At 41.7% G+C, this 25027-nt stretch overlaps 1 protein-coding gene across 1 annotated transcript; it reads right to left on the bottom strand.

Annotated features, from left to right (window-relative positions):
- Nucleotides 1-1931: 1931 nt before the first annotated feature.
- Nucleotides 1932-24750, bottom strand: HENMT1 (HEN methyltransferase 1). Its single transcript, XM_040231912.1, has 10 exons — nt 24608-24750; nt 13288-13570; nt 12882-13145; nt 12020-12088; nt 9421-9549; nt 6634-6746; nt 5645-5779; nt 3838-4017; nt 3125-3299; nt 1932-2617 (listed from the first exon to the last, which is right to left on the bottom strand). Exons 1-10 carry the CDS (start codon nt 24748-24750, stop codon nt 2207-2209), a joined length of 1902 nt encoding a protein of 633 aa, XP_040087846.1. The 3' UTR covers nt 1932-2206.
- Between the last annotated feature and the right edge of the window lie 277 nt (nt 24751-25027).

Raw genomic sequence — 25027 nt, 5'->3', positions numbered from 1 at the left:
GATCTGATAGATAGAGTGCCTGATGAACTATGGAATGAGGTTCGTGACACTGTACAGGAGACAGAGATCACGACCATTCCCATGGAAAAGAAATGCAAAAGAGCAAAATGGCTGTCTGGGGAGACCTTACAAATAGCTGTGAAAAGAAGAGAGGCGAAAAGCAAAGGAGAAAAGGAAAGATATAAGCATCTGAATGCAGAGTTCCAAAGAATAGCAAGAAGAGATAAGAAAGCCTTCCTCAGCGATGAATGCAAAGAAATAGAGGAAAACAACAGAATGGGAAAGACTGAAGATCTCTTCAAGAAAATAAGAGATACCAAGGGAACATTTCATGCAAAGATGGGCTCGATAAAGGACAGAAATGGTCTGGACCTAACAGAAGCAGAAGATATTAAGAAGAGGTGGCAAGAATACACAGAAGAACTATACAAAAAAGATCTTCACAACCCAGATAATCACGATGGTGTGATCACTCATCTAGAGCAAGACATCCTGGAATGTGAAGTCAAGTGGGCCTTAGAAAGCATCACTACGAACAAAGCTAGTGGAGGTGATGGAATTCCAGTGGAGCTATTTCAAATCCTGAAAGATGATGCTGTGAAAGTGCTGCACTCAATATGCCAGCAAATTTGGAAAACTCAGCAGTGGCCACAGGACTGGCAAAGGTCAGTTTTCATTCCAATCCCAAAGAAAGGCAATGCCAAAGAATGCGCAAACTACCGCACAATTGCACTCATCTCACATGCTAGTAAAGTAATGCTCAAAATTCTCCAAGCCAGGCTTCAGCAATACGTGAACTTCCTGATGTTCAAGCTGGTTTTAGAAAAGGCAGAGGAACCAGAGATCAAATTGCCAACATCCACTGGATCATGGAAAAGGCAAGAGAGTTCCAGAAAAACATCTATTTCTGCTTTATTGACTATGCCAAAGCCTTTGACAGTGTGGATCACAGTAAACTGTGGAAAATTCTGAAAGAGATGGGAATACCAGACCACCTGACCTGCCTCTTGAGAAACCTGTATGCAGGTCAGGAAGCAACAGTTATAACTGGACATGGAACAACAGACTGGTTCCAAATAGGAAAAGGAGTATGTCAAGGCTATATATTGTCACCCTGTTTATTTAACTTATATGCAGAGTATATCATGAGAAATGCTGGGCGGAAGAAACACAAGCTGGAATCAAGATTGCTGGGAGAAATATCAATCACCTCAGATATGCAGATGACACCACCCTTATGGCAGAAGGTGAAGAGGAATTAAAAAGCCTCTTGATGAAAGTGAAAGTGGAGAGTGAAAAAGTTGGCTTAAAGCTCAACATTCAGAAAACAAAGATCATGGCATCTAGTCCCATCACCTCATGGGAAATAGATGGGGAAACAGTGGAAACAATGTCAGACTCTATTTTGGGGGGCTCCAAAATCACTGCAGATGGTGACTGCAGCCATGAAATTAAAAGACACTTACTCCTTGGAAGAAAAGTTATGACCAACCTAGATAGCATATTCAAAAGCAGAGATATTACTTTGCCGACTAAGGTCCGTCTAGTCAAGGCTATGATTTTTCCAGTAGTCATGCATGGATGTGAGAGTTGGACTGTGAAGTAGGTTGAGCACTGAAGAATTGATGCTTTTGAACTGTGGTGTTGGAGAAGACTCTTGAGAGTCCCTTGGACTGCAAGGAGATCCAACCAGTCCATTCTGAAGGAGATCAGCCCTGGGATTTCTTTGGAAGAAATAATGCTAAAGCTGAAACTCCAGTACTTTGGCCACCTCACGCGAAGAATTGACTCATTGGAAAAGACTCTGATGCTGGGAGGGATTGGGGGCAGGAGGAGAAGGGGATGACAGAGGATGAGATGGCTGGATGGTATCACTGACTTGATGGACGTGAGTCTGAGTGAACTCCGGGAGTTGGTGATGGACAGGGAGGCCTGGCATGGTGCGATTCATGGGGTCGCAAAGAGTCGGACACGACTGAGCAATTGAACTGAACTGAACCCCCTGGAAAAAGGTTTTAAACACTACTGGATAATTCAGTTTTCTTTAAAACTCTTTAATATCAATATTCAACACACACACACCAAAAACCATAAACGTTAGGTGATTTTAAAATGAAAAGCTACCTCAATTATGACTGCACAACGTTTAAATTCTAAATGAGCCCAATTATTGCACAGATCCTGAATTTAAGGAAGTAAGGATGGCTCAAAAGTCACTACAGTCGTTCAAGTCAACCTTCACCGCAGAACCATCACAGTTCAGTTCAATCACGTCACCAAGGAACTCTCTCAGCTTCTCTACATTACCGCATAAGTGCCCCAGCCTGGGATAAGCAATGATTCTTTGCAGAGGTACGTAAAACTTATCTTCAATACAGAAAGGTTGGGGAGCCATCTCCATGGCTTTGTCATCTTCAGTGAGTACTGGAACTGGAAGGTCTGAGGTGAATTTTCCTGTCTGGTTGCCAGGGGCTACGAACTCAGCCTCCAATTCATCCTGTCTCAAACTCACTTGGTATTTCCGTCTCAATCTGCTCACTTCTCGGTACACTAGATAAATCACCACACGTCTACGGTAATTTATTTGCTGTAAACTTGGGTATGAGGTTGTATAAACCTGAAGAAGCAAAAAGAAAAGACTTGGAATAGAAGAAAAATTTTCAAAACCACTAGTAACTTTTTAGCACATTAGAATTAACTGTATATATAATTAAGCATATGAACACATCAAACCTTACCTATTGTGAATGTCCCAATTATGAGGGTCAAAAATTCCTGGCATATAGATATTCTTCAATATATTCTTTACCATACACACCTCCTCAAACAAAATGGGTCTGACAAGCTTCAAGACTCAATTTCAAGTCATGTCCTGAATCAAGCTACACAGAAACTGCTGCTGTTTTCCTTCTTTCCTAACAGATTACAAAGGTGGTGGGGTGGAGTGTGCAGTTGCTGGAGAAGTATTTCCAAGACACCAGGAGATCATCTCTGTAACATGCTTTGAGAGATCATGGGGCATGGGATTCTCCTCAAAAGAACCTCATTCACACTTCTCTCTAGTGGGGACTCATCTCGCCATCCCAGTAAATGAACTTGCTCTGAGAATACAAAGAACACTCACAACTTCATAAACATGTTCTCCATGATGCTCCAAACCAGCCAGTTCAGCTGCTTCTGCTTTTTTCCGGAAGACCCCTATCTGGGTACAATAGCCAACATCCTCAGCTCCTGTAGGTGGTTCCCCCACACCAGTAAACTCCACTGAGTAATTGTAGCGACTGGCCACATCTAAAGCCCTAAAAGTCAAAACAAAGAGAAAAGATGATTTTCTAAACTAAAGCAACCACTTCTAGAAGAACATAAAAATTACAAGTTAAAATAAACTGCAATTCCTACATCACGTAAGGCCATATCACTGGGTTTGCTTATTTCTGCAAAGAGCATTAAGGCAATGAGTGTCAGTTTCCCAGTAACTGTAAGAATATGGAACAGTGTGCAGGGACAAGGAAACCAGAAGGGCTATAATCCCAGCTCCTATTTGGGTTTGCAGTTTTGCCAGGACATGACCATCTGTCACGCCATTCTGGGAGATAACTCCCAATACCTTCACATGAAAGGCACCAGTGCTCACACACTTTCCACACTCGACAGAGAAAATAAATGCCCAAATGTGGTAGTTCCTTCGTGATTATATGCTAAGTTGCATTCTGGGAATCAATTTTATTGGAATAAAGTAAGAAATAACTTATTACGGTAACCATAGATACTAAGATTTCGTATGGTTTAAAACTCCAGTGTAGTCACACACACAAAAAAAGACACGTAAGAACTCACCAGGTCTGAAACTGCATTCTGCTCCACTCAAATTTGTGATCTGAATCTCTAAAGACTGCACATGGTAACAGGGAATTGAATTCAAAGTTTGGTGTGCTGATGACAATCATGGCTGGAGACATGTACCCAAAGACAACTTCAGGAAACTTCGCCAGATCTTCTGAATCAAAATGTTCTATTCTAAAGTGGTCAGTGAGAAAGATATAATGAAACCTAGCTTCATCTGCAAGTAGCTCCCTAACTGATTTAGCAAAACAATGTCTAACCATGGACCTCTCAGACCAGATAAGAGAAACACGGTTTGATGTCTTTCACAATAGCCAAAAGGCAGTTAAAAATAAGCAAATGATGGATAAGCAAACTGATATATACAATGGAATATTCAATCTTATAAATGACATTCAAACCCAGGCTACACATGGATGACACTAATCACTGCGCCTTGCTCTTCAACCAATGTTCTAATGTTCTCTGTCAGTCATTTCAAACATTAGGCACCTACTGTATGCCAGGCAATAGGAAATACAAAAGAAATAAAAACACTCTGCTCTAGAGAACACGTTATAAACACTGGAAATCTGGACACAATAGTAGGCAAACTGACCCTAGAATAAGACACTTAACTACTATTAAAAGGTCATTTAGAGGTATATTTTAGTTTCTGAATACCATTTCCCATTAAAAGAAACCAGAAATGGCAGATTAGAAAGGAAAAGTAGACAACCAGTCTGGTACATCTTGTTATAACAGGAAGTAATATATCACAAGGACACAGACATATCACAAGGACACAGATGCCAGCTTGAAAGGACCCCTCCACTGCTGTTGACCAATCATGGGAGGATCTGGGTAACAAAATAAAGTTAGTCACAATCCATTAAAAAAAAAAAAAAACAGGACTTCATGAGTTCACACTGATGATAAATAACTGAGGTGGGAGGGCTCCTGACTAATAAATACACAGAACTGCTGAAACCACAAAAAAACATTTACCACCATATAATATAGGCAAGCTTAGGGGGGAAATATGGATGAGTAACAAGGTCTGTGCATGGTGTGCAGTCTCCACGCTGCTTATTTGGGGCTGGAAGGCAGTAATTATACAGCTAAGCAAGCACAAACACACCTTGACTGGAGAGATCAAAATTAACCTCCCCAGGGACAAACAGACATTAGTGCCTCCAGATGGAATGACCTGAGGACCCAAATACAGAGCTCTACTGTATTCCAGGAATCTAATCATTAAGAGCCAAAGCTGAAAAATACTCCTACTAAAAATAAAGAGAACCATGGAACTGCCTGGTGGTCCAGTAGTTAGGACTTGGTGCTTGCACTCCTATTGCCTGGGTTCAATCCCTGGTCAGAAAACTAAAATCCTGCAAGCCATGAGGCACCACCAATAACAAAAAGGGAACTGGCTATTTAATACTGAATTTATTAGGGGCAAAGAGTAAAACCTACACTTACATGGTTCAGAAAAAAAAATGCGTGGAGGGAGAGGGAGACTGAGGGAAAACAACAAGAGAGCACATTTACATAAGATTAAAAAAATACAGAAAATGTTCACCTGTGAATCAGGATAAAGGAGATGGGTGTTCGTGGTACTATATACATTTTCTATCTTAACCTATAAACTTAAAGTCATCTCTAAACAAAAAGCCAGTGAAAACCTAGGCCCAACTGACAAGCAATTTTCTCCACAAATAACTCAGATTATGACAAATATTTAGGATACTACCTTTACTGGAACTGATTAATTCACATTTTTCAAATGAATGTGTATAGTAAGAACCAGTTTCATACTTACAATTCAATACATGCTGCCAAGTCAAATCCCAGCAAACGACAGTCTTTCTCTAAAACAGAGCCATGATACAAGGTAATCGCTAAATCCAGCTCTCGGGGATCCAGATGATCCCCTACACATGGGGACAGCCTTGACCTGCAAAGCATTATTGCAGAAGGAACACTTGAACATACATAATCTATTTAGAATATCTTACCAGCTACAGAAACTCTGATCCTCTGATAAATTATCTCCTGCCTACACTGGTTAAGTCTGACATAGCCCATTTCCATGAATTGCTGTATTAAGCACAAGGTCCTAGGGTAACTTCCTCTCTCATGGGCATTAAATGGCTGATGAGAACAAGATTTTTATATTTGATATTGCTCTCATTATTAATACTGTTGGTTCTCTCTCCTCACTTTGGATCAGTGATTTTCAATTTTTTGTTCTTTAGAAGAAAAACATTCTTAAAAGGATCTCTGGAAGTCATATATGAGCAAGCAACTCATTCAAACTGAAGGAGGCCTTGGGCCTCTGCCCCAGTGCTGTGGCAATTTAGATCCTTTGCTATGGTATCTTGGTGTTTGGACTTTGCCATTTGAAACTGAATTTGCAGTGCTTTGATGGCTTTAATTACTGATTGAGGCTATACTTTCTACACAGGTAAACAGAACTTCTAGGTATTATTCACAACATACAACCAATTAGTGTCATGGTAAAGGCATTATTTGGTGAGCCTGCAGCTCTCATAGTGCCTTCTTTTAAACAAGCTGTATAGAGCTGGTGTAAGTAAACACTTCATCTGGGAATTCTCTGGCAATCCATTGGTTAGGACTCCAAACTTTCACTGCCAAGGGCTTGGATTCAATCCCTGGGCGGGGAACTAAGATCCCATAACTGCATGGCGTGGCCAAGAAAAAAAAAACACTTCATCTAACTATAATTAATAGTGCCACTACTACTAGTTTTAGATTAATGCATAATTATTTTAGAGAATTCAGTATTACCCATTCCACTTAAGTCTCCCCTCATTGATATCTACTCCAACAAGCTCTTCAACGCATTTTTGGTATTTTAAGATCGCTAAGAGGCAAACATCACCACACCCCAAGTCTGCAACCTGTAGATGAGAAAGAATGTTATTTCAAAGACATTACAGCCAGAAATCACATATGATCATGCATTTTTTTTTCCAGAAAGAGTTGGGTACCAGAAAAACTATATAATATCTTTTTGGTAGAAAAATTACATATCTTTTTGGTAGAAAAATAAAAAGGAAATTAACCTGATACATTGAAAACCTGGGGAGAAAAAATAGGTCCTGTTAACTTCCCAAGACCTACCACAGTGTTTGGACAATAAACTAATTCATGGAGTTCCCTGGTGGTCCAGTGGTTAAGAACCGGCCTGCCAATGCAGGGGACACAGATTTGATCCCTGGTCTGGGAAGATTCCACATGCCGCAGGGGCAGCTAAGCCCATGCACCACAGTTACTAAACCCGCAGTCTAGAGCCTGTGTTCTGCAACAAGAGAAGCCACCCCAATGAGAAGCCCACACAGAAGTGAAGACCCAGCACAAGAAAAACCAAATAATCAGAAATAAATAAACGAATTCCGTTTTCAAGGAAAATTCTAGGGGCCTGGCATAGGAACAGCACCTATGACAGGCAAGTGTTCCAAGAGGGGGTCTGTGCCTCTGAGAAGCCTCAAGATTTAAAAAAGGATACTGACCAAACACACTAGGATATAGTCTAATCTGTTAATCTAATCCTCTTAATTTATATTCACATACATTCTTAAGATTTTTATTATATCTGACTTTCTTAATCACACAATAGTCTTCATTAACCACAGAGAGTTATCTATATATTTCTGAACTCTACTTTATGAAAAGAGCAAATGAAGATAACTCATGACAAACACTTAAAAGTACCTATACCCAAAAAGATACACTATCTGAGTTGCACCCATGGTTATTCATCAATTTTCCTCTTTGAGGCAGGCACATTTATGGAATGGTGGGAGAAGGGGAACACAGAAATGAAAAAGGAAAATCTTAACTACAGAAAGCGTATCACAGAAGCACTGAGCTGCACTAATTTTTAAATAGTATAGCAGCCATGAAATTCAAAGACGCTTACTCCTTGGAAGGAAAGTTATGACCAACCTAAATAGTATATTCAAAAGCAGAGACATTACTTTGCTGACTAAAGTCCGTCTAGTCAAGGCTATGGTTTTTCCTGTGGTCATATATGGATGTGAGAGTTGGACTGTGAAGAAGGCTGAGCGCCGAAGAATTGATGCTTTTGAACTGTGGTGTTGGAGAAGACTCTTGAGAGTCCCTTGGACTGCAAGATCCAACCAGTCCATTCTGAAGGAGATCCGCCCTAGGATTTCTTTGGAAGGAATGATGCTAAAGCTGAAACTCCAATACTTTGGCCACCTCATGCGAAGAGTTGACTCATTGGAAAAGACTCTGATGCTGGGAGGGACTGGGGGCAGGAGGAGAAGGGGACGACCGAGGATGAGATGGCTGGATGGCATCACTGACTCGATGGACGTGAGTCTGAGTGAACTCCGGGAGATGGTGATGGACAGGGAGGCCTGGCGTGCTGCGATTCATGGGGTCGCAAAGAGTCGGACACGACTGAGCGACTGAACTGAATAGTATAAAGAAAGAATGGAGCTGAAACTATACTAAGTATATATGAGCCCTATCACTAACTGTAAACCACCTAGCAGAGAGAAGTCTGTAGAGGTTAACTTAATTCGTGAGAGAAGCTACCATTTTCTTAAGAAGTCACTCATCCTTTAGCCTGTAACTGGCCCTACAGACTTCAGATGTTCACTGAGCTAGCAGTTTCCCTGGTCCTATGAAACCCAAACACTGGACTTCCCTGGTGGTCCGGTGACTAAGACTCCATGCTTCCAAATGCAGGGAACCCGGATTCAGTCCCTGATCAGGGAACTGGATCCCATATGCTGCAACTAAGACAGACCTGGCACAGCCAAATCTATAAATGAAATATTTTTTTATAAACAGAATCCAAACACTGGCACAGAAGGGAAGTGTTACCAAGACAGAATCCAGTGCCAACACTGATCACATACCTCTGCTACAAAGGGAAAGCGGATGGATGCCAACCAAGTGCTCCTTGCCTTCCCCCACCATTATTATCTAGTTAAAAAAAAACCACAGTATCTATGTCCACAAGACTTGTCTACCTGATGTGTGGACTAAATGCTCTAGAAATGTGAACCACATGAAGATCACATCCAGTGGTAAAATGTCAAGATCTCCTTCACATCTGAAACTTGCAATGTTGAATTTTACCTGAGCTCTGTGCGCTAATCCCCCATGCTTTGTATTTCCACAAAGAGTTTTCAGAAGGTACCATCTTGCCCACACTCACAGATGTTGCCTAGTGTTCCCATTCTTTGCTTAGAATGATTACCTTGACTACTTGTCCCCAAATTCTCTCCTCCCTCCAGGCCCCTGAACATTGGACTGCATTTAGCCAAGACTGCTCCTAGGTAATAGGCTGGTTTCAGGGTTCACACCTTCCACTATCCAATTACACCACTCTTTTATCTGACTTCTCACCCTCCTCTCTATAAAATTCCTTTTTGCCCATGAAGACAGATGCTCTCCCTATTGCAAATCCTTTCCCTCCTTGCAAAAGTCCTTTTGTATAGCCTCTGCTTACTCGCTAGGTCCTTATTAAGATATTTTTATTTGACAAAGCATTACAGAAGGCATTATTAGCAAATATCTGGAAAGAGAAATACCTACCTTCTTGGGTTGATGTTGCTCCACTAAATTTTTAACGAATTGGTAACGTTGTTTGTATAATGGAGGATTAAATTTAATTACCTTCTTACTGGGAACTTCTTCAACGTTTCCATCAACCACACTATTGCACTGAAAGTTTATAAATAACAACAACAACAAAAAAAAAGGTAAGTGTTCTAATCATGCATGACTTTAGGAATTAAATAAGAGATAAGTTTTATTTCCCCCAACCACTTCATAGAATACATAGGCCCTTGAATCACCTCAAATCCTAAGGCCCTTGAATTCCTCCACACTTCATTTCATCTAAGCCTCCTTTCATGTCTTTTAAATTATTATTTGACTTTAATGCCCCCCTATAACTCAGGGTCAGCTGAAGGGAAAATTACTTATGAATTCATTTAATAAAACAATAAGTCTCCTAGCCACACTGAACTGCAAGGCCTGGGGTCCAGCTAGTGCATACATGCTAAGTCGTGTCCAACTCTAGCCCACCAGGCTCCTCTGTCCATGGAATTCTCCAGGTAAGAATACTGGAGTGGGTTACCACTTCTTTCTCCAGGCGATCTTCCAGACCTAGGGACTGAACCTGTGTATCCTGCGCTGGCAGGCAGATTCTTTACCACTAAAACACCAGGGAAGCCCTGGGGTCCAGGTGGTCAGGAGGCTAGAAACTGTCTATAACCGACAGACTCTCCTTAACCAAACTGGACTTAAGACTGTGCCCTCTTTTGACTACACCTTCCTGAACCCTGTCCTGTCTTTGGCTGGCCTACCACGGTTTTAGCAGGTATCCCTGCTAAGTCACCCACACATGATCACACACTTCATCCCCCACCTCAATATGTGATCACACTGGCCCACCTTCAGAATCCTATCAAATAGGTTTAGCAAGAACCCCATATCATTGATGAGGTTCTCCTCTCTTTTCCATCCACTGATTCCCTTACTCTGCTTACATGCTATATATCCCCAGGGGTCTATTGCATAGGGTTGGGCCCCACCTCTCTCCCCTAAGTAGTTTTCCTTTTACAAATGTCAAAATTTCCTTGACATGACTCCCATTACAAAATAATGTCATGATTAATCCATAACTACTGTTACTGTTGTTCCTAAATTATTGTTGGTGTTTTTTAGTCGCTAAGTCATGTCTGACTCTTTGCAATCCCGTGAACTGTAGCATGTCAGGCTCCCCATCCTTCATTAACTCCTAGAGTTTGCTCAAATTCAAAATCATATCCACTGAGTCAGTGATGCTTTCTAACCATCTCATCCTCTGCTGCACCTTTCTCCTTTTGCCTTCAATCTTTCCCAACAACAGGGTCTTTTTCAATGAGTCAACTCTATCAGATAGCCAAAGTATTGGAGTTTCAGCTTCAGCATTAGTCCTTCCAGTGAATATTCAGGACTGATTTCCTTTAGGATTGACTGCTCTTATCTCCTTGCAGTTCAAGGGATTCTCAAGAGTCTTCTGCAGCACCACAATTCAAAAGCCTCAGTTCTTTGGTGCTCCGCCTTCTTTATGGTCCAACTCTCACATCTGTATATGACTAATGGAAAAACCATAGCTTTGACTATTAAGACCTTTGTCAGCAAAGCGATGTCTCCGCTTTTTAATACACTGTCTAGGTTTGTCATAGCTTTTCTTCCAAGGAGCAAGCATCTTTTAGTTTTATGGCTGCAGTCACCATCTGCAGTAATTTTGGAGCCCAAGAAAATAAAATTCTGTCACTGCTTCCGCTTTTTCCCCTTCTATTTGCCATGAAGTGACAGGACCAGATGCCATGATCTTAGTGTTTTGAATGTTGAGTTTCAAGCCAACTTTTTCACTCCCCTCTTTCACCCTCATCAAGAGGATCTTTAGTTCCTCTTCTCTCTCTGCCATTAGAGTGATATCATCTGTATATCTGAGACTGTTGCTATTTCTCCCACTGATCTTGATTCCAGCTTCTGATTTATCCAGGTAGGTATTTCACCTGATGTACTCTGTATAGAAGTTAAATAAGCAAGGTATAACAATATACAGTCTTGTCATACTCCTTTCTCAATTTTGAACCAATCAGTTGTTCCATGTCCAGTTCTAACTGTTGCTTCTTGACTTGTATATACAGTCTTATAAAGGAATCCAAAATACACTAGAGCATTGTTGTTCAAAAAATATGCAAATATGCAACCTTCTCATAGCCTATTTTTAATAGTTTTAAGGTATAATTAACTAATATATCTGAAATATTTCAAGATAAAATCAGAAATGCCTTATCTGTATTTGAATGTCAAAAAAAGGTACCTTTAAAAAGATTCACATACCCAAGTTATTCCAAACATACTTCCATTTTTTCCAATAATGAAATACTTTTAATTAATTTTAAAGTCTACTAAAGTTCCCTTCTTCAGTTGTTAAAGCCACATCCTAAGTACTCAATAACCATGTGAATTACAACCATTTTACAAAAAGGACTTGGGCATCCGCGAATTCTAGTGTGCACGCGGTGTCCTAGAACCTACATCCCAGGGTTGGCGAGGGAGGAATGTACCCCACAGTGTATCATGGGGATGACTCTTCGGAGTCACACAGCAAGGGCCCGACGGCAAGCCTCACCTCCATGTTGTTTTCCGCCACTCTTTTCAAGTTTCGTTGAAACAAAAGTGCAGCTGTCTCCTTCAACCCCTAGGAATCAGCAATGACTAGGCTGTAAATACACTGTATCAGTTTTTGCAGAGGAAAAGCTGGACTAAGTAGCTGCTGCCTAGGTCATTGGGAAGGAAGAAAGCGAGGTTTCTCCCTTCTCTTTACTTTTAATCCACATTAAAGTATCATTTAACCCAAAGAATGTATCCAGGAAGCACTGCTTCAGACAATAGCAAAGAAAGTACGGCAGCCGAAGTAACCTTCCGCTCCACCAAACACGCAATAACACCTATTCTTTCCTTTTACTATCAGCTTGATTAAAACTGAACAATTCTATCAGTTGTGACTATTTCATTAAAGCCCTCAACGTCACTCAAATTGCTTTCAACTACTCTTTCACACGTGGTCAAAATGAAATTTAAAGAGAAAAGTGTCCTACGTGAGTCACTCAGTCGTGTCCGACTCTCTGCGACCCACCCCATGGACTATACAGTCCATGGAATTCTCCCGGCCAGAATACTGGAGTGGGTAGCCCTTCCCTTCTCCAGGGGATCTTCCCAACCCAGGGATTGAGCCAAGGTCTCCCGCATTGCAGGCAGATTCTTGACCAGCTGAGCCACAAGGGAAGTATATATGCTCCAGCACATATCCAATTCACTACTGGCCTTGAATTTTACATTTTTACTTCTCTATTGCACATCTGCCTCTATTAACTAGAACTCAGTCTAAAATGTAGACACATCGATCTCCTAACTTGAGTTATTCTCTAAATCGTAACTCGGAAACCCTCCTCAAGAGAGCTCAAGAGAGCATGAGTAGATGCAACTATTACCTTTCTATAAGAAGCACCTCCGCGCGCGGCCAACCAGCGGACATTGCGGAGAAGAGCGGGTGCCTCAAAGCGGCGGCCGCATTTATCTCCGGGCCCCGCCCTTGACACTGGCGCACGCGCGGTCTCAGCACGTGACTTTACCCGCCCCCCGCCACACCTGCTCCGCCCACACTTGCGCGGTGGGCACTCCCCCAGGGACTGCCTACTCCTCCGCCGCAGGTGTCCGGAGCCCAGCTCCGGATTCAGCTCCTTTCCTCTAGGCTCCTAGCTCCAAGACATCAGGTTTGTGTCCTTTAACGGCCTCTGTGGCTCATGCCCCAGAGCCATGTCTTAAGTCTCCATCCGCACATTGGCGGGGGGACCACAGCCCCTGCCACATCCCCCCTCGCGAGCAGCTGCGACCCGCCTCAGTCGGCCAGGAGCCGCGACTGTTGGCCCGAGGCGGCACCTCGCTCGGCGTGTCCGGGGCCGCGAGCAGGACGCCGGGCTCCGGCGGCTGTTGGCTTCGTGGATCTCCCCGTGCGCTGCAGAGCCGAAAACGGTCCCGGCCAATGGAAGGTGCCAAGAGGAGCGACCGGGCTGAGCGCGAGCCCTGCAGCCGCTCGCGTCCGAATCGGCCAACTCTCCCCAGAACAATCCACAAGGACTTAAAGGGGACCGTGGGCTGCCTAAAGCTCTGTCGGTAACATCTGAAATCAGAAAAGCCTTGACACCTTAGTCCGCAAACCTCCAACTGGTAACTCCCGCATGCTGGGGACACAAGTGTCTGACCTCTTAGAAAAGTTACTTTATCGTCTGCCCTTTCCCTTGCAGAGATTCAACCTAACACCTCAAAAGTTATTTCTTTCTAATATGTGAGAGAAGACCTTAAAGAGGAGAGGAGAAACGAAGCTGCCTTTGCGGTTGGGAGAGGAATTTAGTCCTATTTTAAGAGACTCGATCTGATTTTACTAATGAATTAATTATCCATTAGTAAGTAAAGTAAAGTCACTCAGTCGTGTCCGACTCTTTGTGACCCCGTGGACTGCAGCCCACCAGGCTCCTCAGTCCATGGGATTCTCCAAGGCAAGAATACTGGAGTGGGTTGCCATTTCCTTCTCCAGGGGATCTTCCCAACCCAGGGATCAAACCCAGCTCTTCCCGCATTGGAGGCAGACGCTTTAACCTCTGAGCCACTCCGCGGTAGCTCAGTTGGAAAAGAATTACCCATTAATACATCATAAATAATATATTGGGAAATAATATATTTTCAAACACTTAACACCTACTATATGCAAAGCACAATGCTGACCCTTTCGGGGTATCACAAAGATACATTGCACAGTTTTTATTTTTGACATTTTGAGGGTTCTAGTCTCGTATGGAAAAGTTTATAACTTAAGCTTCAGCAGGTTCCTGTTGGCTCTAGGAAACAAGAGTTTTAACCAACAGCCTTCCTTGAAGGATCATATGCCCTATTACAGAATATATAAGCTAAACAGGATCTTAAACATGAGTAAGTTAATTCCACGTCTGTGTATTTTTAAATCAATTAAATAAGGGGGCTGTTGGACTGAGGTGGCTCTAATGCCCTGCAAAGCCTGTATAAACAAAACTGAAGCATGCAAATGTCTCAGTGTTAAGAAATGGAAACCTAGGGACTTCCGTGGCCGTTCTGTATGTGAGACTTTGAGCTCCCAATGCAGAGGGCATGGATTCCGTCCCTAGTGTGGGGAGTTAAGATCCTACACACACCTGGCTAGCCCACAGTCAGGGAGGTAATGGAAACCTAAGGACAACCAATCATAAGCAAGTAGGCTTTCCCAAATAAGGCATCAGTTCAGTTCAGTCGCTCAAGTCAACCCCATGAATTGCAGCATGCCAGGCCTCCCTGTCCATCACCAACTCCCGGAGTTCACTCAAACTCACTCCATCGAGTCAGTGATACCATCCAGCCATCTCATCCTCGGTCGTCTCCTTCTCTTCCCTGCCCCCAATCCCTCCCAGCATCAGAGTCTTTTCCAATGAGTCAACTCTTCACATGAGGTGGCCAAAGTACTGGAGTTTCAGCTTTAGCATCATTCCTTCCAAAGAAATCCCAGGGCTATCTCCTTCAGAATGGATTGGTTGGATCTCCTTGCAGTCCAAGGGACTCTCAAGAGTCTTCTCCAACACCACAGTTCAAAAGCATCAATTCTTTGGCGCTTAGCCTTCTTCACAGTCCAACTCTCACATCCATACATGACCACTGGAAAAACCATAGCCTTGACTAGATGGACCTTAGTCGGCAAAGTAATATCTCTGCTTTTGAATATGCTATCTAGGTTGGTCATAACTTTCCTTCCAAGGAATAAGCGTCTTTTAATTTCATGGCTGCAACCACCGTCTGGAGTGATTTTGGAGCCCAAGAAAATAAAGTCTGACACTGTTTCCCCATCTATTTGCCATGAAGTGATGGGACCAGATGCCATGATCTTCATTTTCTGAATGTTGAGCTTTAAGCCAACTTTTTCACTCTCCACTTTCACTTTCATCAAGAGGCTTTTAGTTCCTCTTCACTTTCTGCCATAAGGGTGGTGTCATCTGCATATCTGAGATTATTGATATTTCAGCTTAAGCTTGTTGAAGCAAAAAACAAAATGGAATAGATATTGCTAAGAAAGCTCTCTAAAATGGAGCCAGAAGACCGCTGAAGAAGTGTGACTCATGCACATGTGAGCCTAGGTAGAGTCTGAACTTAACACCACTTACTCTCTTAATTCAGGGCTTCCCTGATAGCTCAGTTGGTAAAGAATCCACCTGCAATGCAGGAGACACCGGTTCGATCCCTGGGTCGGGAAGATCCCCTGAAGAAGGAATAGGCTACCCACTCTGGTATTCTGGCCTGGAGAATCCCATGGACTGTACAGTCTGTGGGGTTGCAAAGAGTCGGACACGACTGAGCGACTTTTACTTCACTTCACTCTTAATTCAAGCATCCAGACCATCTGCCCAATGTTCTAAAACTCAAGATAATTATTGAACCTCTACCCTGAAAGAACGCCTTACAGGATATCCCTTAAAGACAAATATTTCCTTTCTTGTGTCCAGTCAGTCATAGTTTTTGGCAGGCAACTTTAACAACCTTGTGGCTTTTGCCTTTATACACCCTTGACTTTCTCTTCCCCCCAATACTGGGTTTTACCAAAATCTGTCTCCTGAGTTGTAATTCCTAAGACCCCAAATGAACTCTTCTTATTGCACCCTTCTGCATTTCTTTGTCAACAAGTGGTATCCAGTCAAGTAATTTCCTTGCTTTGCTTTGGCATCTTTCCTATAAAAGCCTTTCCTCTAGTTCCTGACAGTAATTAGGAGCAACCAGATTTGAACTGATGTTTGCTGAAATTCTTTTTTATTGTTTGATCAAAATCTTAAAAATTCCAACATGCCTCAGTTTATCTATTAACTTTATGTACCCAACAGAATTGAAAGCAGAGACTGGAATGAATATTTTTACACCAATGTTCACAGCAGCATTATTCAAAATAGCAAAAGGTAGAAACAACCCAAATGCCTGTCAATGGATAAATGAATAAACAAAAGTGGCATATATATCCTTTACAAGGAATGATTCTGACATGTTACTACATAGATGAATCTGGAAAACATTATGCTAAGTGAAATGGGGTGGTCACAGAAGGACAAATACTGTACTGTGGGTGGGGGAGGAAAAATAATCTTCAATAGAACTGGATTTGTGGATACTGGATTCTAGTCCTGTTCATTGCCTTTGAGGTTTTGTTGTTGTTCAGTCACCCAGTCGTGTCCAACTCTTTGCAATGCCATGGACTGCAGCACACCAGGCCTCCCTGTCCCTCACCTCCTGGAGTTTGCCCAAGTTCATGTTCACTGCATCAGTGATGCTGTCCAGCAATCTTATCCTCTGATGCCCTTTTCTCCTTCTGCCCTTGATCTTTCCCAGCATCAGGAACTTTTCTAATGAGTTGTCTGTTCGCAAGATGACAAAAATACTGGAGCTTCAGCTTTAGCATCAATCCTTCCAGTGAATATTCAGGGTTGATCTCCCTTAAGATTGATTGGTTTGATCTCCTTGCTGTCCAAGGGACTTTCAGGAGTCTTCAGCACCGCACTTCAAAGGCATCAATTCTTTGGCGTTCTGCCTTCTTTACAGTCCAGCTCTCACAACCGTACATGACCACTGGAAAGACCATAGCCTTGACTATACAGACCTTTGTCAGCAGAGTAATGTCTCTGCTTTTCAGTACACTGTAGGTTTGTCATTGCTTTCCTGCCAAGAGGTTTTGTTATCTACCTGCAAATTAGACTGAATCCTGAATTCTTCTAGTTTTCACCAATAACTGTCACTAAACTAACATTTCCACATTTTTCCCACTCTTGTTACTTGAAATCATAAAGACAAAAACTGCCATTTTCTCAAAGCTGAAGCTGGATGACTTGAGATAAACTTCAGAGAAATTGCCACAACATCTCACATCCAGACCAACTTTGTGCTTTTTGCTCTGTGGCCCACTCAGATATTTCACTAGAACACCTGACATCAACCAGAGATAACAGGAAAATCTATCAGATTACTCCTGCCTCTACTTACTCTGAAGATGCTTCAAGCCCACCATCTAGAAATCTTGACTAACTGCTCCCTAGACTCAAAATTTTTGTTTATATTCTCTTCTAACCATTAACTTTGTTTTTCTTCTGTTTCTGTGGCAATGCCTCTTACTGAATACATGATTGCTTGTACCATATAGGTGTGACTTTGGAAGCCAACCTGCATCACTGCCTCCTGACATTAGATAACACGCTTTAATTTAACTGACCTATTCTCAGGATAAAGAGGTTAATTCAATGAGAAATGGAGCAATGTACCAAATCATCTTCTGGGGATGTTTCAAAGGCAGGAACTTCTCAGGGAAGGTGCAAATGCAGGATAGCAGAAATGGCTCCCCAAAATATGCTTCTTTGACATAAGGACGGTTTTTAGCTGATTGTTTAAAGAAATAGCAGACAGAGACTTCCCTGGTCGTCCAGGGGACCTATGTTCCATCTCTGGTCAAGGAACTAATCCCACGTGCCTAAACTAAGATTTTGCATGCTGCAACTAAAGATCTCACATGCCATAACTAAAGACCCCATGCTGCAAGTCAAGATCCCATGTGCCAAAACTAAGACCGGCACAACCAAATAAGTAAATATTTTAAAAAGAAAGAAAAGGCTGGTGGTCCTTTTAAAAAATTGAAATTAAAAAAATAAAGAAACAGCAGACGCAGAAGACGTTACCCTTTTGAAATGGAAATATATGTTTATAAAGGAAATCTCCATTTATGAAAGTATCTCCCTCTATCTGGCAGAGAAAGATGACTAAATTGCTTGAAATCTTACTGGAGAAAGAAGATACTGATTTAAATCTATAAAACAAACATTACCCCTTTTACCATGCTTTTCCTGGTGACCTCCCATAACTGGCCTCTTCTCACCACCACCCCAGTATCTTTCCTTTATCGTTACTGAAGACATTATGTAAGATGGTAGCTTGGGCCTTCTCAGTAACTCATTCTTCCTAGATATATATTAATAAGCTTCTATCTGTTTTTCTCTTGTTAATCCATCTTTTATTACAAGGAATCTCAGGCAAGAACTCAAAAAGGTAAGGGAAAAGTTATTTTCCTCCTCTTTGGTATGATTCCATTTATACAGGATATCTACAATAGTCAAATTCATAGAGACAGGAAGTAGAAGTCTCACCAGTAGAACGATGATATCTTTGGTTCTTCTCTCGAGGGAAAAAATTCAGATGAGAGACTCAGACAGTCTTAAGGAGCAAGAGTTTTATTGGCAAAGTGGAAGTACTCTCCCAAGAAAAGCTAAGAGCCGGCTGTCTGGAAACCAGAAGCAGCCCCACAATCGGGGTAGGTTGATTTTTCAGAGTGGTGGAAAGTCCCTCCCTGGGTCCTGCATCATTTGACTGGCAAGTTGATTGACAGCTTTAGGTTGTATAATTTGTCTCCTCATGTGCATGCACTTACCCATAAGCACCCAAGTGAAACCCATGGGGTGTGTGTGTGTGTGTGTGTGTGTGTGTGTGTGTGTGTGTGTTGGGGGGGTGGGGGAGATTAATGCAAAAGCTGCATTGCTCATTTATTATAAATATGGCATAATGAACTCCAGGTTACTTTGAGTCACCTTTTAGGTCTTGGTGGGCCTGCACCAGCCTATGCTGTCAAGTTTTATCTAGCTTGGTCCTGACAAGGCTGGAAACTCAGCAGTCCTTGACTAAATAAAGGAAGGATCTCTGGGCATATTCTGATCACCAGTGTCCAGGTGGGGGATGGAAAGATGACCCCATCCAGGCTTGGGCAGGGACTCAATCATGTCTGACTAACTACCTAACAGAATACTAGTTGCCAGGGGCTGGGAGAGGGAATTGGGAGTTACTGTTTAATGGGTTTCAATTTGGAATGATGGAGAAATTCTATAGATGGATGATGGGGATGGTTGCACAATATTAATGTACTTCATGCCACTGAACTATTAATATACACTTTAATACGGTAAATTTTGGACTTCCCTCGTGGTCCAGTGGTTAAGCCTCCATGCTTGCACTGCAAAAGGCATAGATTTTCCTGATTGCTGGTCAGGAAAGTTCCACATGCTTCATGGTGTGGCCAAAAAAATTACCCAAATCAAATAAATGGTAATTTAATGTATAGTTTACTACAATTTCAAACATTTAAAGAAAATTTTTTTTAGAAATTAATAAATGATTTGTATAGGATTCCTGGATTTAGAGTTTTTGCCTTGCCTGCTGGTGGTTCATTAATAAAATTGAATTTTCATATCCAGCTCCAGTTCCTGCTCCAAATTTTCCTGTTTCATCATTCTCCTGGTCTTCTACTCTCTCAAAGCCTGATCATCATCCTTGGCTCTATTCATTCCCACCCTTCCCACATTTGGACAGTCACCAAATCGTGACCTTTTCAAGGTGTCAGTTGCATCTGTTCCTTCCCACAGCCAATATTGTAGCTTACTCTTTGTCATCTCATTTTCTCAACATACCTAATCTTAGCTTCCTCCACTAGATTCTAAGTGCCACTGAGATACAGGACATGTTATACATTTTCAGGATGAGTTTTAAGTCAAATAGACCTAAAATCCTAATTTGACTATTACACTCTAAATTTTGGAAATTTACTTACCCTCACTGTCAACTTTTTTTTTCAGTTGAAAAAGGAGAAATAACTAAGATTATCTATTTGATAAGTATGTACAGTTGTGCCTATTTTGGACCAAGTACTGTTTTGAGTGGAAAAGAAACATAGAGGTCCTCTGTTACGGCTCGACCATCCCACCAGGTATGGATGTCTAACATGAAGTAAATGATTGGGAAGTTATCGGGGACTTCCCTGGTGGTCCAGTGGCTAAGACTCCATCTTCTCAGTGTAGGTGCCCAGGTTTGATCCCTGACTGGGGAACTAGATCCCACATATCCCAACTGAAATTTCCCACATGTTGCAACTAAGACCCAGAGCAGCCAAACAAAGAAAGAAATGGTAAAAGAAGCAGCAGCCCACAGGGAACAACCCAGCCTTGTGACCAGCGTCTCGCCGGGAGGAAGGGCTGGGCAGACTTGTAGGAGCTCTTAACCTGCGGGGTCTGACATAACCTCCTGGTAGATCTCGTCAAAGTTAACTTGAACTGTAGGACACCCAGTTGGTGTCTTGAGCATTGCTTGATGGTGTGGAGAAATATCCACCCAACACACGTTGCAAAGGGTAATCAGAATCCTTAATTCTGTTTAGTTTTGTAAGAAATTGCCAAACTGCCTTCCAGAGTGGCTGTAACAGTTGGCTCTCCATCAACAATGAATGAGAGTCTCTGCTTCTCATCCCATCAGCATCCGGTGTTGTCAGCGTTCTGAATTTAGGCCTCTAATAAGGGTATAGTGGGATTTCCTAAAGACATAATGTTGAACATCTTTTCATATGTTTATTATATATATGTATAATTTTTATTTTATTTTTTTACTTTTGGCCACACTACATGGAATGTGGGCTCTTAATTCCCTGATCAGGGATCAAACCTGCACCCCCTGCAATGGAAGCTCAGAGTCTTAACCACGGAAGTGCCGGGGAAGTCCTTCATATGTTTATTGGCCATCTGTATGTTTTCTTTGTTGTTGTTGTTTAGCCACCAAGTCGTAGCTGACTCTTTTGCGACCTTATGGACAGAATGTAGCCCACCAGGCTCCTCTGTCGAAGAAACTTCCCAGGCAAGAATACGGAAGTAGGTTGCCACTTCCTTCTCCAGGGGATCTTCTTCACACAGAGATTGACCCCATGTCTCCTGCATTGTTAGGCAGATTCTTTACCACTGAACCACCAGGGAAGCAATATTTTCTTTGGCAAGGTAGACACCTTAGGTCTTTTGCTCATTTTTAAATCAGCTTGTTAATTTCTTGTTGAATTTTTCATTGTTTGTATATTTTGGATAAAAGTCCTTTATCATATATGTCTGGTATTTTCTCCCAGTTTGTGGCTTGTCTACTTGTTCTCTTGATTGCACACATTTTTTTAACTGATGTCAAAATTTTCACCAAATGCTTAAGTGTTTGTAATGGATCTAATTTGCTATGTATTATAAATATTGATGTTTGAAAGTAATATTTACACTGCTTTTTAAAAAGTATTCAGTGTGGGACTTATCTGGTGGTCCAGTGGTTAAGACTCTGTGCTTCCACTACAGGGGGTGCAGGTTCAATCCCTTGGTCTGGGAACTAACATACTGTGCAGTGCTACCAAGAAATAAAATTTTTTTAAAAGTATTCAATGAAATTTAATACTATAGCTAACTGATACATTTTAAGAAGACATGAAGTGGGAATGTAAATTGGTACATCCACTATGGTGAACAGTATGGAGACTCCTTAACAAACTAGAAATAAAACTACCATATGAACCAGCAATCCCACTACTGAGATATACCCTGAGAAAGCCACAATTCTAAAAGAAACATGTACCCAAATGTTCACTGCAGTATATTTACAAAAGCCGGGACCTGGAAGCAACCTAGATGTCCACTGACAGGTGAATGGATAAAGAAGCTGTGGTTGAATATGACTCAGCCATAGAAATGAATGCATTTGAGTCAGTTCTAATGAAGTGGATGAACTTAGAGCCTATTGTACAGAGTGAAGTCTGAAAGAGAAATCGTATATTAATGCATATATATGGAATCTAGAAGAATAGTACTGAGAAACCTATTTACAGAGAAGAAATGGAGACACAGACGTAGAAAACAGACTAGTGGACACAGTGGGAGAAGGAGAGGGCAGGTCAAATTGAGAAGGTAACATTACATGTATACCTTCCAATGTGTAAAATAGGTAACTAACAAGAAGCTGCTGTAAAACACAGGGAGCCCCCTGGTGCTCTGTGATGGCCTAGACGGGTGGAATGGAGTTGGGGGAGGCTCAAGAGAGAGGGGATGTATATATGATTATGACTGATTCACGCTGATGTATGGCAGAGACCACAAAAACATTGCAATTATCCTGCAATTTAAAAAAAAAAGATGAAAAAGCTCCATATGAAGTAAGAAATTTCATATCACTCCTCCTTTATCCAGTATTTTCATTCTACTTATAAATTTTTTTCCAAATGACATATTTACGTTCACACATCTTCTAGTGATCACCTTATCATACTTCTCTCTAAACAACTATATATGTTAAAGAAAATAATGTCATTTCCTAGGATTATAAGGCTCTAAGTGTTAATGTTTTTCTTCTATATGACTGTTTTCAACAGTTACTGAAAGGGTGTTAGTCGCTCAGTCATGTCCGACTCTTTACGACCCCATGGACTGTAGCCCACCAGGCTCCTCTGTCCATGGAATTCTCCAGGCAAGAATACTGGAGTGGGTTGCTGTTCCCTCCTCCAGGGGATCTTCCCAGATCTCCCACATTGCAGTCAGATTCTTAACCACCTGAGCCACTATTAATGCAGAATTGATCAAAATGCCACATACTATAAATATTGATAAGTGATTATTAAACATGAAAGTAACATTTTATGAGAACTACATCTTTTAATAAGCTATATCTTTTTAAACAGTTAGTACATATAGCTGTTTATGAATGTTGCTGATTCCCGTGTGTCCTTCCCTTGTGGGAAGGGATTTCCCTTGTGGTCCAATGGTTAAGACTCTAGGCTTCCACTGAAGGGGACATGATTTCAGTCCCTGGTCAGGAAACTAAGATCCTGTGCAGCAAGGCAAAAAATAAAAATAAAAAAGATGAGACACAGCATAATATCAATACTATACTTTTTTCGGTGATTCTATGCAGTTTGAAGGCTCTTAGTTCCCCCGTGACCGGGGATTGAACCTGGGCCACCATAGTGAAAGCACCAAGTCCTAACCCCTGGACCACCAGGGAATTCCTGCTATTTTTTTTCATACTTACATATGTAAGTGCTAAAAACCTCATTCATATAGACAAGTAGATGGATCTGAAAGGAGTTTTGTTATAGCATTGTAACTTGATTGTAACTTCCCTGCACATGGCAGGGATTGAATCTGTGTCCCCTGCATTGGCAGGCAGATTCTTTACCACTGAGCCCCCAGGGAAGCCCCAGAGTTTGTGTTCTTAACAACTGATTATCCTTTCTTACAGCAGCATCCCACTTACATGAAATGATGAAGATAAGGCTTTTTCAGATAAGTAAGTGTTTAATCATTTAAAACTTAAATAACTAATAATTTTATGTAATTTTTTCCTAAAATTTGCATACCTTTTCTAAATCTCTAGAATGATGAGGGGTTGTTTGGTTGGTTTTTTGGTGAGTATCATTTATACGCTAGCAAGCATATAAATGCTTCTGGTTGGACCCTTAGATAGCTTCAGATACAAACTGGTTGCCAGATAAACCAAATCAGGTAATTAGAAGGTTGAAACTTTCGGCCCTATCCTGATCTCCTCCCCTGGAGAAGAAAATGGCAACCCGCTCCCATATTCTTGCCTGGAAAATCCCATGGATGGAGGAGCCTGGTGGGCTACAGTTCATGGGGTAACAAAGAGTCAGACACAACTGAGCAACTTCACTTTCTTTCTTTCTGAACTCCTTGGCTTATGATTCAATCAAGCATCCCAAGGTATCAATAATAGAACCTCACAAAACCTCTAAGTAATGGAGTTAAGAGACCTTCCAGATTGATGAAGACAGCCATGCGTCTGTATGCTGATGCACCCCAAACTGCACTGGGATAGAAGCTTCTGCACTGAGTTCCTTCTAAACCTCACCCTATGCACTTCTTCATCTGGTTCCTTTATAATATCCTTTGTAGTAATAAGCAAAGTGTTTCTCTGAGTTCTGTGAACTCAGGGAAGGTCAAGGAGGTTGAATGAAGCCTATTTTCTACAAACAAGAAACAAGGGGCACAGAAAGGACTTGCAGCTGGAGAGCCCTACAGGGTCTTGCTCTCATTCACCACTACTTGTGACTGATGCCTAAATTGGGAAGTCATGCGGGACTGAGCCCTTGACCTGTGCAGTATGTGCTAACTCTGAGTAATTAGTGTCAGGACTGCAATTAAACTGTAGGACATATAGTGTACAAAGAGATGAAAAATTGGTTGGTTTGTGGGGGAACCGCTAACATTTGGTGTCAGATGTGTTGCAAGCAGTCAGTTTATTTATTTTTGTAATTTTTATTTATTTTTGGCTGTGCTGGTACTTCGTTTCTGCGAGGGCTTTTCTCTGCTTGTGGTGCGTGGGGGCTCCTCTCTCGCTGTGGTGCACGGGCTGCTCGTTGCGGGGACTTCTCTTGTTGTGGAGCGTGAGCCCTAGGGCACACGGGCTGCAACATTTGTGGCACATAAGGGCGCAGTAGTTGCAGCCTCCTGGTTCTAGAGCACAGGCTCAATAGTTGTGGCACATGGGCTTCATCGCTCCACAGCATGTGGGATCTTCCCGGATCAGGAATTGATTGTTTTATTCACTCAATTTGTTGAAAAATAATTGATATACATCACTGTGTAAGTTTAAGGCATATAGTAGAATGGTTTGATTTATGTTTATTGTGAAACGATTGACAGGCTCTACTAACACCTGATAATTCTTTTAATTTTTTTTCCCAAACTTTAAAATTTTTATT

This window comes from Oryx dammah, unplaced genomic scaffold, assembly GCF_014754425.2.
Source record: "Oryx dammah isolate SB20612 unplaced genomic scaffold, SCBI_Odam_1.1 HiC_scaffold_28, whole genome shotgun sequence".
NCBI lineage: Eukaryota > Metazoa > Chordata > Mammalia > Artiodactyla > Bovidae > Oryx > Oryx dammah.
This window is presented reverse-complemented; position numbering and strand designations above follow the sequence as displayed.